Here is a 14,980-nt window from a genome sequence, read left to right on the forward strand (position 1 = left end):
CTTATTCCTACCTGTTACTTGAACTGTCTTTTAGAGAAAAGCTATTTCAAATTAAAAAGGCATCAATTTTAATGTTGATTTCAAAAGCATAATGTTTATTTCAGGAATTAATAATACTTTGTATGAAGTCTTTGTTCAGAAACTATTAGATGTTAGTATTTCACATAACTTAACTTTTAAAACTTCATATTGATTTTACTTCTCATTTGTCAACAGTATTTATGGTCAACCATTTGAGAATTCTAAGCACTTACAATGGATGATGTTTTACATTTGTTCCATTTTTTTGGAAGAGATGAGATTTGCTAATCAATTTAAACCTGTAAGAAGTTATTCAGTGAATTGGGTGTTTCTGGTTTTTTCCATAGTAACTTTTGTATCTTTGGTGTATATTGTTTATATTACTCCTGTAATTTTTGAAATCACAGGTCTAGTTACATAATTCATCTTAAAAACAGGAGAAAGAAAGTTTAATTGTTATTTATATTTATCAACATATGTGTTTAAAAGATATAGCATTCTTGCTTATATTTTCTTTGTAATGGACAACACGAATCAGGTGCCCCACATCCCTCTTTATCATTACATGAGGAAGAGTAGTGCTTAGTTACTCAGTATAAGCAATATATGAATTATCTGCTTTCCATCCATTTGACTTATATTGACAACAATTTCTATAGGTTGAGAATATCACATTTTCACCTGAAGGACCAAAATCTAGAATAGAGATTCTTAACTTTTTTTTTTTTTGTCATAGTATTCTTCATCGATCTGGTGAAATCTGTAGATTCCTTTTTTATATTAATATTTTTAAATGTAAAAAATAAACTGCATAAGATTATAAAACAAACAAGTTCAATTCAATCAAGTTAATGGGTCCAATGAATTTTGTCCTCTATTTAAGAACCTCCTTTCTCTTTTAGAAGTTGCAAGATATTAGAATTACTATTTTTTGCATGAATCAATGCATACATATACACATATGTATATATAAAACAAATACATATTTATATATCAGCAGAACCATAAAGACAGTAAGTCAGAGGAGCAGTTTTTAGCATGCTTTTGATATCCATACCAACAGGATTTATGATGAAACATAAATTCCAACAGTCCCTAAGAAAGTAGCAACAAGGGAAGGTTCCAGTGCATATTTTATATGGATTCTAGCCAGTAGTTTGAAATATTATAATTGTGATTCAGTCATGCAGTCTTTGTATGGTTATACAAAAGAGCCTCTGTGAACTTCTCCCCCTACCACTGACACATCCTCTGTTAGAAGCCCAGACTTGGTGGAGTAAATCTGTAGTCATTCTTCATGTAATTTCTGAAATTCTTGGAAAAAAGCTTTATCGTCATTCTTTTAGTTCTCCTAATTCTACATCATCTGTTGCATTTTGATTTCACCACAATGGGCAAATATATTAGAATCATCAGAAATGATTTGAAATTCATAATTACCTAAAGGAAAATTTTTATTTTTAACCATTATTGATGTGAAGGAGAAAAAAAAATTGCCTCAGAACCAAAAAACTTTAAACATCATTATGCAGTAAAATGCTATCTAGTGATTCTTTAGTTGAAATACAGTGGATTGATCTAGGTTATTTTTGTTGGGGTTTTTTGCTTGTTTCTTTTTCTGCGATAAAAATGAGTATAGCTATCAAATAAAATTTCCACTTATTGACAGTTTTTTTTTTTCTTTTTAAAAACAGGGGCAACTAGATAGTGCAGTGGATAGAGTACCAATCCTGGAGTCAGGAGGACTTAAATTCAAATATGACCTCATACACTTAATACTTCCTAACTGTGTGACTCTGGGTGAGTCACTTAACCCCAATTGCCTTAGCTAAAAAAAAAAAAAGTATATATATATATATATATATATATATATATATATATATATATATATATATATATATATTAACAATGAATTACCAAAGAATTATTTTTATCTATCAATAATATTCTGAAGAAGGAAGCCATATTTTACTGTCAGATATTACAAGAGGTCAAGAAAGATGAGAATTGAAAAAAAGGCCTTTAAATGTGTCAATTAAAAGACAATTGATTACTTTAGAGAAAGCAATTTTAATTGATAAAGGTTGGAAGCTGGTTTGCAAAGGGACTTTAAGTGTGAAAAGAGCAGCAGGGATAAAATCAGTAGACAGATAGAGAAGGCATTATATAATAGTGGGAGGAGCCTAATGGACAAGATAGGAGGAAATGATATATAATCAATTGTGCATGAAGATGGATTGACTTTGGCAAGAAGAAAAGCTATATCGTTATCATGTTATAATGCTGTGATGTTCGTTTTCTTATTGGCATACATTATTTATTAAAAGTACTGCTCAATGTCTATTGTTTTCTGTTGAATCATTTTGCTCTAATTTGGAATTAATCTTATAGCATGATATTAATATGAAAGAACATTCATTTTAAGTATAGAAATAGAGACTGGTCCTGTCATTTAATTGGGGACTTCCTACGGAAGATTTTTCTTGACTAATGCAGGTTGACATCTTCTCTACTATTTTAATTCTTGTTTAGTTGTTTCACTCATGTCCAATGCTTTGGGAACACATTTGGGGTTTTCTTGGCAAAGATACTTGACAGCTTTGCCATTTCCTTCTCTAGCTCATTTTACAGATCAGGAAACCAAAGGAAACAGAGTGAAATGACTTGCCCAGAGTCACAGAGAATATAAGTATCTGACTCCAGCCCAGGCACTATTTAGATGGCCTTTAATACTTAAAACCTAAAGAGAATAAAAAGTTAAGTGACAGGAATTTAAAACAAAGAGCAAACACTGTTGCCATCTAATTTCCCAATATTACCTCTTTTCCACCCTCTAGTCATGAAATAGTATGACTCCTTTTTTCTCCCATTAGCTTGTTCTTATTTATATGCCAGAATGTTTAAAGCTACAGAATATATAGAATATAATGATTTTTTTGGATGATTTTATAGGATGCTTAAGATCTGATATATCCATCTAAGGTCTGTGTCTAAAAATGGTTGCATCTCTGCATTGGAAGCAGCATAGTACAATAAAGAGACTTAGAGCCCCAGAGGCCCAATTCTTAACTTTGTGGGCTGATGGTATGCAAATCACTTTAATCTCCTTAGGTCTCAATTTTCTCATCTGAGAACTAAAAAACATTGGACTAGATTTTCTTTTAAGATTCCTTTTAGCTTGAAATATTAGATACTTGTAAAAGTGGGCAACATTGAAGCTGGCTTCTTAGGATATACTCAGTGCAGTCTCAGAGTCTTGCGTTTCTTGCAGTTGTAGTTTTTCAAGCAGATGAGGCAAAGCCCTAATGTCCCCAAATCACCATTTATTCAGTCTCTTTAATTAATACTACTATGATATCAGTGAAGAATAAACCACCAATTGTCCCAGTAGATGGGGCCCTTTTTCTTCTCTTTTCTGTAAGGAAAGCATCTTTCTCCCTTTTTTCTTTTCTATTTAAGTTTAGTTTCTTATCTACTATTTTCAATCAAGAGTTCATGTCCCTTTCTTTCAATCACCTGCGAGGACAATACTCCAGGAGCACACATGTTATTCAACAGTTTCCTCAATATCTTCTCAACACTATCAGTCTTTTTAACTACCCTTGGTTAAAACTTCATATTCATGGAAAGAAACTAAATCAAAATGTTTCAATTCTGTAACTTAAAGGGAATTACAAGAAGTAGCATTACTCATAGCTCAAATAAAAGACATCTAACTAATGGCAGATTTCATAAAAAAAGACTTTGGGACTTTTTAGGGGGCCATTTTTTTTTCAAATGATTCATACCAAAGAGTAAGGTCTTGATTCTAGTCTTAGAAGTTTCACCCATTTGGGTATTAGATGTATTTTAGAGTATTTTCTTTCAAGAATGCACATTTTGGGTTTTACTACTATTCATGACAATGATGAGCTTCGGTAGACAGGGCGTATATCTTTTGAAGCCTCCATAATTTATGAATATTTAACTCATACATTTTCCATTCTGGCAGTCCCAGGAGCTATTAATCCTCTAGATGAAGACAGCTTGGATTCCAGGATAGCACAAAGAAAACTGTCCATCAATTTTTCTTGCCATTTCAAAGTATATCCTCTCCAGTAACACATCATGGATCATCCATTTCCTCTGATAACAATGCATCTTCTGCTGCAATATGCCAGCTAATGAATCAATATGGCAGGAATTCTACTTCTTATGCCTTCCAGAGGCATTTTATCTTCCTTGTATGACTCACTTAATGACCTTAACTGCTTTTGCAGATCAGAGGTTAACCATAGTGTCAGTCTGTTCAGTGCAATGTAGGAAAAATAAACTGAGTTAGCTAGTTAAATTTTAAACTTACTTGTAGGAAATAGTTAACATGGCTTTTTAGTAATCACTTAAAACATTAGGTGCAACTATTTATATCCTTTTTGTGTGTGGTGTTTCGCTTTTGTTCTGCTTATTCTTTCAAAATAGCATGACTAATATGGAAACATGTTCAACATGATTGTACATGTATAACCTAAATCAGATTGCATGCTGCCTTGGGGAGGGGTGAGGAAAGGTAGGTAGGGAGAAAAATTTGGAATTCAAAATCTTACAAAAATGAACATTGAAAACTATTTTTACATGTAATTGGAAAAAATAAAATAACCTAAAAATTATATACAGTAAAACTACACTCAACAATTTTGTAAGCCAGTTAACTAGTATGTTTTAGTTTTTCTGTCCTTCCATTTACTAATCAATACGATTCTAAGGTAGTGATTAAATTTGTAAATTGGTTTCATTTTTGCTTTGTGTTATTGGTATTACATCTTTATTTTTTTTCAAAGCTAAAAAAGTAGATTTGAAAACATTAAACCAAGAAGTAGACAAACCATTAAAAAGATGCATAAACATTCATAATATTGAAATTTTTAATAATTAAAAATCCTACCACATATTGCTTTATATTCTTTTTCCTCCTTAAAATATCACTTTTAATCACCATAGAGCAATTATGTATTCTCATAATCTCTTAGATAGTGGAAAGGAAGTGTATTTTCCAATATCATGCTTTAGGTCACCATCTAGTGGTAACTTCTAAAATATTCAGCTGACTGTATTTGATAAATGTTCCTTAAGATTTTCATAGAGAATATTCTTTAGATTTCTTAACTCTAGTTTTCCTAGATGCTTAGATGTTGTCTACCTCATTTTGAAAATTATATCAGATTATCTGAAAATTAGAGTCCTTATAAAATACCAGTTAATCTGTCCCAAAGAAGAATAAAATAATATATATGTGTCCATATATACATATATAAGAGTATATATTGATATGCTTTTACACACATGCGTATATATGCTTTAACATTTAAAAAATACTTTTCTCACCACAACCCTGTGAAATAGGATAATAGATAATATAACTAATATTTATTTCCTTAAAGGGCTTAGAGAGTAAAATGATCCAAGATCATACAGTTAGCAATGGAAAGATTCCAAACTAGACCTATGTTGATTTCAACAGTGTTCTGTCCATGAAATCATTCTTTATTTTTAAAAAGAATGTGAAATTATTCTCAAAAAGGTTGAGTGAATAGATTGAAACAATCTGACCCATATGCATTAAAACTCAATATTTCAGCGTGGCTGCTTTTGGTCATCTAAACTTATTAAAGAGCAGTGTTTATTGGCCTATTTTGACCCTAACTCAAATGTTGGCAGATATGATGATGGAGGATAATGTTTTCTTATTGGTAATTTTCATATTTTTATTGTCCTGCCCATACCCTAGTATGGGTCTTAACTCACTACTTCTAACATTTATCCTAAACTTACTCATAGAGAAACACTCACAGATGTGTGTGTTTGTTTTGAATTTCATTTTGATATTTTCCTAACTATCACACAAAGAAAGTTGACTATACAGAAAAATCACAATAGAATTTTCCATCTCTTTAGATATACCCTTCTCTTTTCCCTTCAAAAAGAACATAAATCAAAAAGACTATGCTTTCTTTTTGTATTTTGAAGCTGACTTGACAAAATGCCAAATATAATACACCCATACATTAAAAAAATCTGCCAGGTGAGTTAGAAAATTCAACTTAGTTTTAAAATATTGCTAGATTTAAACAAATGATTACTGAGCATCTACTATGAACCAAGATAGTATGGGAGAATGAGATGTAATAGAGGAGAAGAAGGAGAAGAAGCCATTTTGATTCTCTTCTACTCTATAAAATAATAGGAGAGAGAAGATGAGTACAAAAAACTTAAAGATGAGGAATAACATCAAAGTGCCCTATGAAGGGTACTATATATGATGTTATTAGAAGAAAAACCACTTCTAGCTAGGATCAGATTAAGCAGGGAAATCTTAGAAGAGGTGGCATATGACTTGGACTTTGAAGATTTGTAAAATTTGGACATGCCAAAATTAGGGGGGACGTTTCTTGGGAAAAAGAGCATCCCTGACAGAAAGTTTCCTGGGGGGAAAAGCATCCCTGACAGAATAGCTTAAACAAAGGCTTAGAGGGAAGAAAGCAGTTAATTCCAGAGAATTGAAAGGAACTCATTTTCATTCATTTACTTAACAAGTTGAGGCAGTTACATGGTACAGTAGATAGAGTGCCAGATCAGAGTTATCATCAACTCATGAGTTCAAATTTAATCTCAATCTCCTAATTACTGTTTAAGTCCAGACAAATCACTTAAACTCTACCTTTCTTAGTTTCATTCTCTGCAAAATGATAAGACAATAATAATTGGTAATAAGGCAATAGTAATAAGACCTATATTCCAGGTTTGTTGTGAGGATAAAATGAGATAATATTTGTAAAGTGCTATGAAAAAACATTTATTAAACTCTTTCTACCTGTGACATATTCTGGTAGATGTTAGCAGATACAAAGTTTAAATGAGAAATAGACTCTTCCATTTTGAAGCTTGTGGTCCAGGATATACAGAGAAGATAACCAAGTGTAAGATTAAGTAGGTAGGTAGTGTTCAAATCATGGAAGTCCTTAAATACCAAGCTAAGGGATTTCCATTTTATTTTGATAAACAATGAAGATCCATTTTACATTTTTTTTTCTTCATAAGATGGCTTGTTTAAAACCATGTTTCAACAAAACTAACCTAACAATAATATGTAGGATAGACACATTGATAATAAGTAAAAATGATCTTCCTATACATTTGTCTTTATAGCAGAAGGAAATGATTTGGTTGGGGAAAATCATCCAAACTCCAATTTATTATCTTACTTTAATGATTCAAAAGATCCACCATTTGATCAACAAGAATATGCCTTCCCCCAAAGGAATGTGCAATGTTCTTAGATCCTGTATGTAATTGTGGTGCCCTTACTCCTTGATCAGAAGTGTACCCTCTTTCCCCCTTTCATCTAAAAAAAGCTATTCCTTGGAAGATATTTTCTCGTAATATGCCTCTTTTTCCTCATCTGTAGAAAATGGTCTTCTCCAAGACAGTACCAGAAGTTTTTCTGGCTTGTTAAAATTTGCCAAAGCTTGAATTTCATTGCATAGCCTTTGAAAACTGTGGTCAATTCCATGCAACAGTAAGATATTAATATAGCCCTTTAATAGATCTTATTGGAAACATGTAAAGTCTGACCTTTTGCTTTTTTTCCTTTTTTTTTTTTTTTTTGGTCTTCCATCTGATCATGATTGTTTTAGAGTCATATAGAATCAGTTTAACTAACCTTGAAAAAATTCAATGGCAAAACATTAACAATATTTTGCAGAACTCAAGTCAATCCAACAAGCATTTTAATTAGTGCCTACCATTACCTGGCACTGTGCCATTAAGCATTGGGATATAAATAATTTAGTAATATTTTTCATATTCTACTTGTCATTGTTCTATTAGTGGAATTAGTAAAGTTAAGTCCAGTCATTACTAAAGAATAAAAAAAATCTTAAACAGGATTCATAGAGCTCATATTGATAGTTTAATTCTTGAGAGCTTTTTCTTCTGTTGTTATTTAAATCAATTCTTACCCATATCTTTTTCAAGTTTTTATATGCCAGTTGGTAATATGCAATATAAAAGAGGGATGAACTACAACTTTAGTACATGAAAAAAAGTAGATAAAAATTAAAACAGGAAGCCATAGAATTTTAAATTGCATAAATGACTAAAAGTACAGAATATGATTTAGTGACACAAGACCTGTAGAATTGAATTTGATGGCTGAACCCTCTGGTGGTTTTTTATGAGTTTAAAAATAACTAAAGGGATAAAATGAAATAGCCTCTTTGAGACTATTTGTTTTTTGTTTTGTTTTTATCATTTGTATTGAAATTACATATATTCTTATGAAAAGAATACAATGTTTTTCTAAATGTTATTTTCAATGGACAGATGGCATAATTTACCGGATTTCTATGATTATTCAAAACATTCTACGTCAACCTGAGGTGAAAGTACAGAGCAAGGTTGCAGAATGGGTGAGTAAAACATTAGTTAAATCTTTTATTTTTCTATCATAACTACAGAAGGCATGATTTTCATTTTCTACAATAATATTCTAGTAATGATCAACAATTTGTCATGTTTGGAACTTTTATTTCTTTCTATCATACCTCTACCTAATATTATATTTCTTTTCCATTAAAATTGCAAATATTTGTTATATTATATGCAAGCATATATATAAAATAACAAAATCATAAATGATGTCTTGTGAATAAAACATAGAAAAAGGGCTTTTGAGATGGGAAGAATTTGACCTTTTATATGGTGCTAAATGTTCTTTAGGTAACTGAAAAAAAGGATAAAATTATTTAATCAAAAAGTGATACTTATAGATTTCTTGGACTTTCAAGGGATGATTGGTAGGAAAATGTAATCACATTATTTTCTTTAAAGAAAACATAGCTATTAAAATAATCTAATTGTACATAAAAGTTAAATAGGAATAAAAATAAATTTTAACATTTGAATTTAAAAAGTCAGAATTGAATTAATAACTTTTTAAAACATAGAATTTTGAAGATATATTTAAAATAATGACTGATGATAATTTAACAGGAAATCTTTAGTTTAATGAATGGGAGCATCTTATTTAAGACATATAGCCATAGTGGCAAGTTTATTAGTATATGTTTAAAGAAATTTTTATTTTTATTCTTGAATGACCCACATTAGATTTTTATCATCCCCAAAATTAGGTTTTACTTTTAGAGCAATGCCTGATATTTTTAGGAGTCAAAGTATAATTCTATGGAAACCTCATGACTCACTAAGAAATTCTTTTCACAAACAACATCCATCTTTTTTGAATATATTATTTACCTTATCACAGGGTCTTACAAAGGGCCAGACTGAACAGGACACAACCTAAATGGAGTAGATGTAGGTCTTTTATTCTATGAATTTTCAATCCAAAACTAAAAATAGACACCAACACCATAGATTCTTGATGTACATGCAATATGGAAGATAGAACTACAGAGCAAGCCCTTATTTACATTTTAACAATTTTTCTACCATTTGTATCTCTCAAATATTTGGCAGTTTCACCAAACATACACAAACACATATATCACATATGTATATAAGCTTATATATATATAAGCTTATATAGCATATATAAATGGCTAACTATTAAGGAATAGATAACTCCAAAGACAAATATATATTAGAGTGTTTAACCTTTATCTACTCAGGATCTGCTTCCCTAAGGCAATCTCACAAAATACCAAGATTCTAAACCTAAACTTGCTTGTCTCATCACTTGAGACAGGGCAGATCTGAGAAAATGAAGGAAGTGATAAGAAGGTTTTGCAAGGAAATAATAATTGACTTTAAAATTATCACCAAATTCTTATGTAAGTATTCTCTGTGCTTATGAATTCGGGAAGTTCTCAGCATGCCCTGGAATACAAGACTTCCCTGGGTTAGACAAGACACAGGAGAGCACAGAAATACATTAGACAAGCCACATAGGAATAACAGACCACACATGATCACAAAGAAATCTCACCTGGTATACTGAATCCTCATTCTTTCCAGAGAACCAAGTAGAGCAGTAGCACTGGCTTCATCTTTATATATATACCACTCCAGAATTTTTATTCTTATTTAATTCTATTGCCTGCACCTTATGCTTGATTGGGAGGGTTGGCGCATTTCTCAGCTAGCTCTGCTTATTGTTCTATAGTTGAATCTCCATAACTGTCTAAGTGTGAAAATTTAGGAATGCATTTTTTTCATAAATTAAACTAACTTTCAAACCTTTTTTTGTCTTGGAACCAAGTAGACAAGTTCAAATACTAGTTCTGATATGTATTATCTATGTCAGTTGTACAAATCATTTAACCACCTTGAGTTATGCTCATCTACAAAATGGGTATGACATTGCATGTAGTACCTACTTTAAAAAGTTATTGTGAGATTTAAATGAAATAAGATATATAAAATGTTTTGTAAAAATCTGCAAGAATATCAGTTATTATTATTATTATTATTATTATTATTATTATCTCAGAACTTGCCAGTTTTAAGAGACAAATACAACTTAGTTCAGTGGCTAGAGAGAGCTTTAGATCCAGCAAGACCTAGAAATCAAGTCTTACTTCTAATACATGAAGAGTATGTAACTGAAGGTACTTGACCTCAAATGCTCTGAACTGCAAGTTACAGAGGAAGGTTACTGATGTGAATTATGTGAAGAGAAATTTTTTTTTAGGAAAATCCAAAAAACACATTTTAAAAAGACCAACATGATATGCAATATTCTACACTGAAGTCTGTTTCTCAAAGGACAGGTCTCTTCTCATAGTTCTTCTTTGGGACCAAGCTTGGTCATTTAAATGTTCCAAAATTCAGTCTTGATAGTTTTGTTATTATTTCCATATACATTGTTATAGTCATTGTATATATAAGCTCTGCTTATTTCACAATGTATCAGTTCATGTAAATCTCTTCATGCTTCTCTGTTATAGAAAATCCCCCCTTGTCTTGTTAGATTTGAATAACAATAAATCTGTAAATTAACTTTCATAGTATTATCATTTTTATTATGCTGGCACAGCCTAGCCATTAGCTCTAAATATTCCTCTAAACATTTAAGTTGCTCTTTATTTCTTCAAGAAACATTTTATAAATGTGTTTATGCAGATGTTAATTATGGCTTAGTAAATTGGATTCCTAATATTTTAGTCATTTTGAAGTTATTTACCTTTGAAAAATGGACTTTTCTTTTTAATATTGCCTCTTAGATATTGTCATTATATAAATATATTGTTTATTCTTGTGAGTTTTTTTCGCATCCTGTGAACTTTGCTGATACTATTGTCTCAATTAGTTTCTTTGCTGATTTCCTAGAATTTTATAAGTAAACTATTATATAATGAATAAACAGGGAAAGTTTTGTCTCCTCTTTGTTACTGACCCTTTGTAGGGTTTTCTTGGCAATGATGTCAGAGTGAATTGCTTTTTCCTTCTTCAACTTATTTTATAGATGAGGAAATTAAGGAAAACAGACTTTGGTGTCTGGTCCAGCATCATTTAGCTAGTAAGTGAGTGAGACTAAATTTGAACTCAGGAAGATAGAGTACTTTTGATTCCAGGTCTGGTACTCTATCCACTGCCCTGTCTCCTTCTTCCTTATATTACTCATCTTTAATTTCTTGTTCTTATTATTATAGCTTAATGCTATAACATTTCTCAATTAAAATTAATAAGAAAAGTGAATATACTTGCTTTACTCATATTTATTGGGGGAGCTTCTTAGTGTATCCCAACTTATATATAAACTTGCTTTTGATTTTAGATAAAAATTTTTATCATACTAAAAGAGATTTCTATAATTTGTACTGTTTTGCATGAAGATTTTAGCTTTATAATAACTTCTACCAATAATTCATATATCAAAATAAGGCATACCCATTAAAAAAGGTAAATAGGGCTTCAAACCATTGGAAGAAAAAGAGATATAGTACCCCAAATAATTAGTAGTAGAGATGTCAAGGGAAAAATTTTGAAAAAAAGGACAATTTTTTAGTTATCTGAGATATATCAGTCCCTAAATAGGCAAAGAAATCAACTAGAGATTCTATAAAGTTTTGCTCTCAGAGAAAAAGAAAGAGACAGTGAACCTTGCTGATCCTACTTGCTACTACATTGTCAGAAGGAGAGAAAAGTTGCCTTAGCAAAAGTGTTTTCTGAGGCTCTTTCTGAGTCATATAATACCAAGGGGACAATATCAAGTAACTGTCCTCACTTTTTAGTTTTTTAGATATCATGAAAAAACACAAAGATATCTGCATTCCCTTGCTTTCCTGTGCTGAAAATGTGTTTAGAAATATTTTTATATTAAATCTACTTCTACTTGTTTTTGATATTAGAAACATTTGTTTCTTTTCTATATAGCAAATTATTTATCTATAAAAAAATCAAATCTTATTAAACAACACTGTCAGGAAACTACTTGGAAGACTATAATAGAACTCAAGCAAGAGTGAGAGAAGTATTATGTGGGGATATTGTAGAATGTTATTTTAAAAATTCTCTTTCTTGAATTATATGGATTATCCTTGAATATTTTCCTGGGCCTAGTAATCATTAATCCCATTCTTAACCCGAGTTAACAATGTCCACCAGAAGTGACAATTCACATAGAAAGTCTTTTTGTTAATCAATAGGTTAAGCTCTAGTCATCTAGAAAGAAACTACTCCTATCTAATGTTATTATCGGAGAGTGAGAAAATTCCTGAATATATAATAATATTATATGTATCTATACATATATATATATATAATCAAGGAAGACAAGGAATAGAATTTTCCAGTCAGTCCTTAATACATCTTTATGAGACTATCTCTGATCCTCCTTGCAAATCTTGAATATCTACCTCAAATGAATTTAAGAATCAAGTGATCAAAATTATATGCAGTGTAAATGTAGTAAATATATATATATGGGAGAGGGAGAGAGAAGGACAGGACAGAGAGAGAAATATGGAGGAAAGGAAGGAAGGAGAGAAGAATATATATGTATATCTATTTCAATATATACATATTTATATATATATAAATATATAGATGCACATACACACAGAGAGAATGAGAATGTTTCATGACTCCAAATCCACAAACATGCATTTTTTCTCCTCATTCACTTATATCATTTTATAGCATTAATTTTGTTCTTATGAAAGTTATATTATTCCAAAAAAAAAAAAAAGCAGTACCTAATTTTTTTCCCTAAATCAAATTGAGATAGAAACAAGATTTGTTAAACTATAAGAAAATAAATGCCTTTTTTGAGCAATATAATGCTTATTTTTGAATCCCAAAATAATTTTATATCATGATATGACATGCAATATAATTCTGGAAATGTAGTCTTGAAGAATATTATTACATATGTTTGTAATATGAATTACTAGAACAAAGGCATTTATGTACATCTTTATTTTAGATGAAATAGCTTTAAAATAAAAAATCCCATTTTTTTACTCTGGCTTGGTTTTAGCTAATGAAAATGCTAGATATTGTTCCCAAAACTGAAGGACATTTGTACTATATACAAATTGATTTTGTCTGTTCTCATGACCAATATTAGATTATTTTTATCCATCTTCACCAGAGGGATTATTTGAATATCTTGACTTCACTGTATGAAATACTGAGTGTGTAAAATGAAAACCACCTGGAACATTTTAATTATTTATTTTTGAATCAACTATAATCAATACAAATCCTCAGAATATTTGCTCTGGGAATAGAAGAATAAAAGGAAACTATTATCTAGAAAACTGCTATTTTATGAGAATATTATCCTGTAGTCAATATTTAGCAATTAAATCTATATTTACTTGCCCTTAAAATTTAGGGCAAAAATAATTTTTTTTTCATTATGAAAAAAGGCATATGAATTCAACCAGAGTAGTGGATTTGCTCTTACACAATAGAAGAAGGTGTGTGTGTGTGTGTGTTTCCATGTAGTTACATAGCACAAAGGAAGAGTATGTATACAAAAAGGCAGATATGTGTATTTGTATAGATACAAAAATAGTTGTGGAAAAACAATCATATGTATCTATGTTTATACCCACATGTAGTTCTACATATACTATATAACTTCATGTCCACCATTCTGTGGTTGACTTTATGTGCTTTTTTTCATCACCATTTATAGTAAGTTATTTTGATTTACAAATTTGATTTAATTTTACTTGTTTTAAACATTTTATGTAATTAAAGTCAAGCTCATTAAATGATGATTAAGATAGAAGTTATATTGGTCATGATGATATATAAAAATATAATTTATATTTTCCAGGTTTTTGGAAACTTTACTTCTTCTTTACTTTACTTCTAAGAATATTAGCCAACATTTTCTTTAGCCATAACAAACCTAGAGCTAAAGAACTGAATATTTGTTTATAAAATTACTTTCATTTAAAATTATTACTTTGTATTTTTCTAAGTAGTTAGATAAATATAAAATGTTACTATATACATATATTTCTTGTTTAAAAAATAACTTTTGTATTCAAAAAACTGAGGAACAAGAAATCCATATAACAGATCAAAAAACCATCTGCCAAATTAATATTCTTTTCTGGATTTCATCTGTGATTTCTTTGTAATAGGGAAATTCTCTTTGGCTCTTTAATACTCCCAAACTTGAATTTCCTCTGCTAATTCAGATTTGCACCTTCTCTGTAACCTGTTCTTAAACAGATTCCTATACTAAGACACCATATTATTAGTCTTGGATCCCATATTCTTCATGTTGGTTGCGTGAGTCTTCCTGAGTCCAGGATTCTTGTTCTCTTTCTCTCTCTCTTTCAATGTTGTGATACCATATTACTGCTATATAAATTGATAGGTGAATAAACTTAATTAAATCAAAGATTATTTTCTAAAACTCTCTATTTTTGATAAAAGAAATTACAATTTTTTCCTTAAGAAACATGGAGAAAGTGGCAAATCTTAGACGACCCAAGGA

At 30.3% G+C, this 14,980-nt stretch overlaps 1 protein-coding gene across 1 annotated transcript in view; it reads left to right on the forward strand.

The window, feature by feature from the left end:
- ADGRG6 (adhesion G protein-coupled receptor G6) overlaps nt 1-14,980 on the forward strand; it is a 169,376-nt gene that overhangs the window by 96,006 nt on the left and 58,390 nt on the right. Inside the window, exon 6 of the mRNA XM_051997866.1 lies at nt 8,380-8,465. Within this exon, the coding sequence (XP_051853826.1) occupies nt 8,380-8,465 (86 nt within the window). The remainder of the gene's footprint in view (nt 1-8,379; nt 8,466-14,980) is intronic.

The sequence above is a fragment of the Antechinus flavipes genome, chromosome 4 (genome assembly GCF_016432865.1).
Source record: "Antechinus flavipes isolate AdamAnt ecotype Samford, QLD, Australia chromosome 4, AdamAnt_v2, whole genome shotgun sequence".
NCBI lineage: Eukaryota > Metazoa > Chordata > Mammalia > Dasyuromorphia > Dasyuridae > Antechinus > Antechinus flavipes.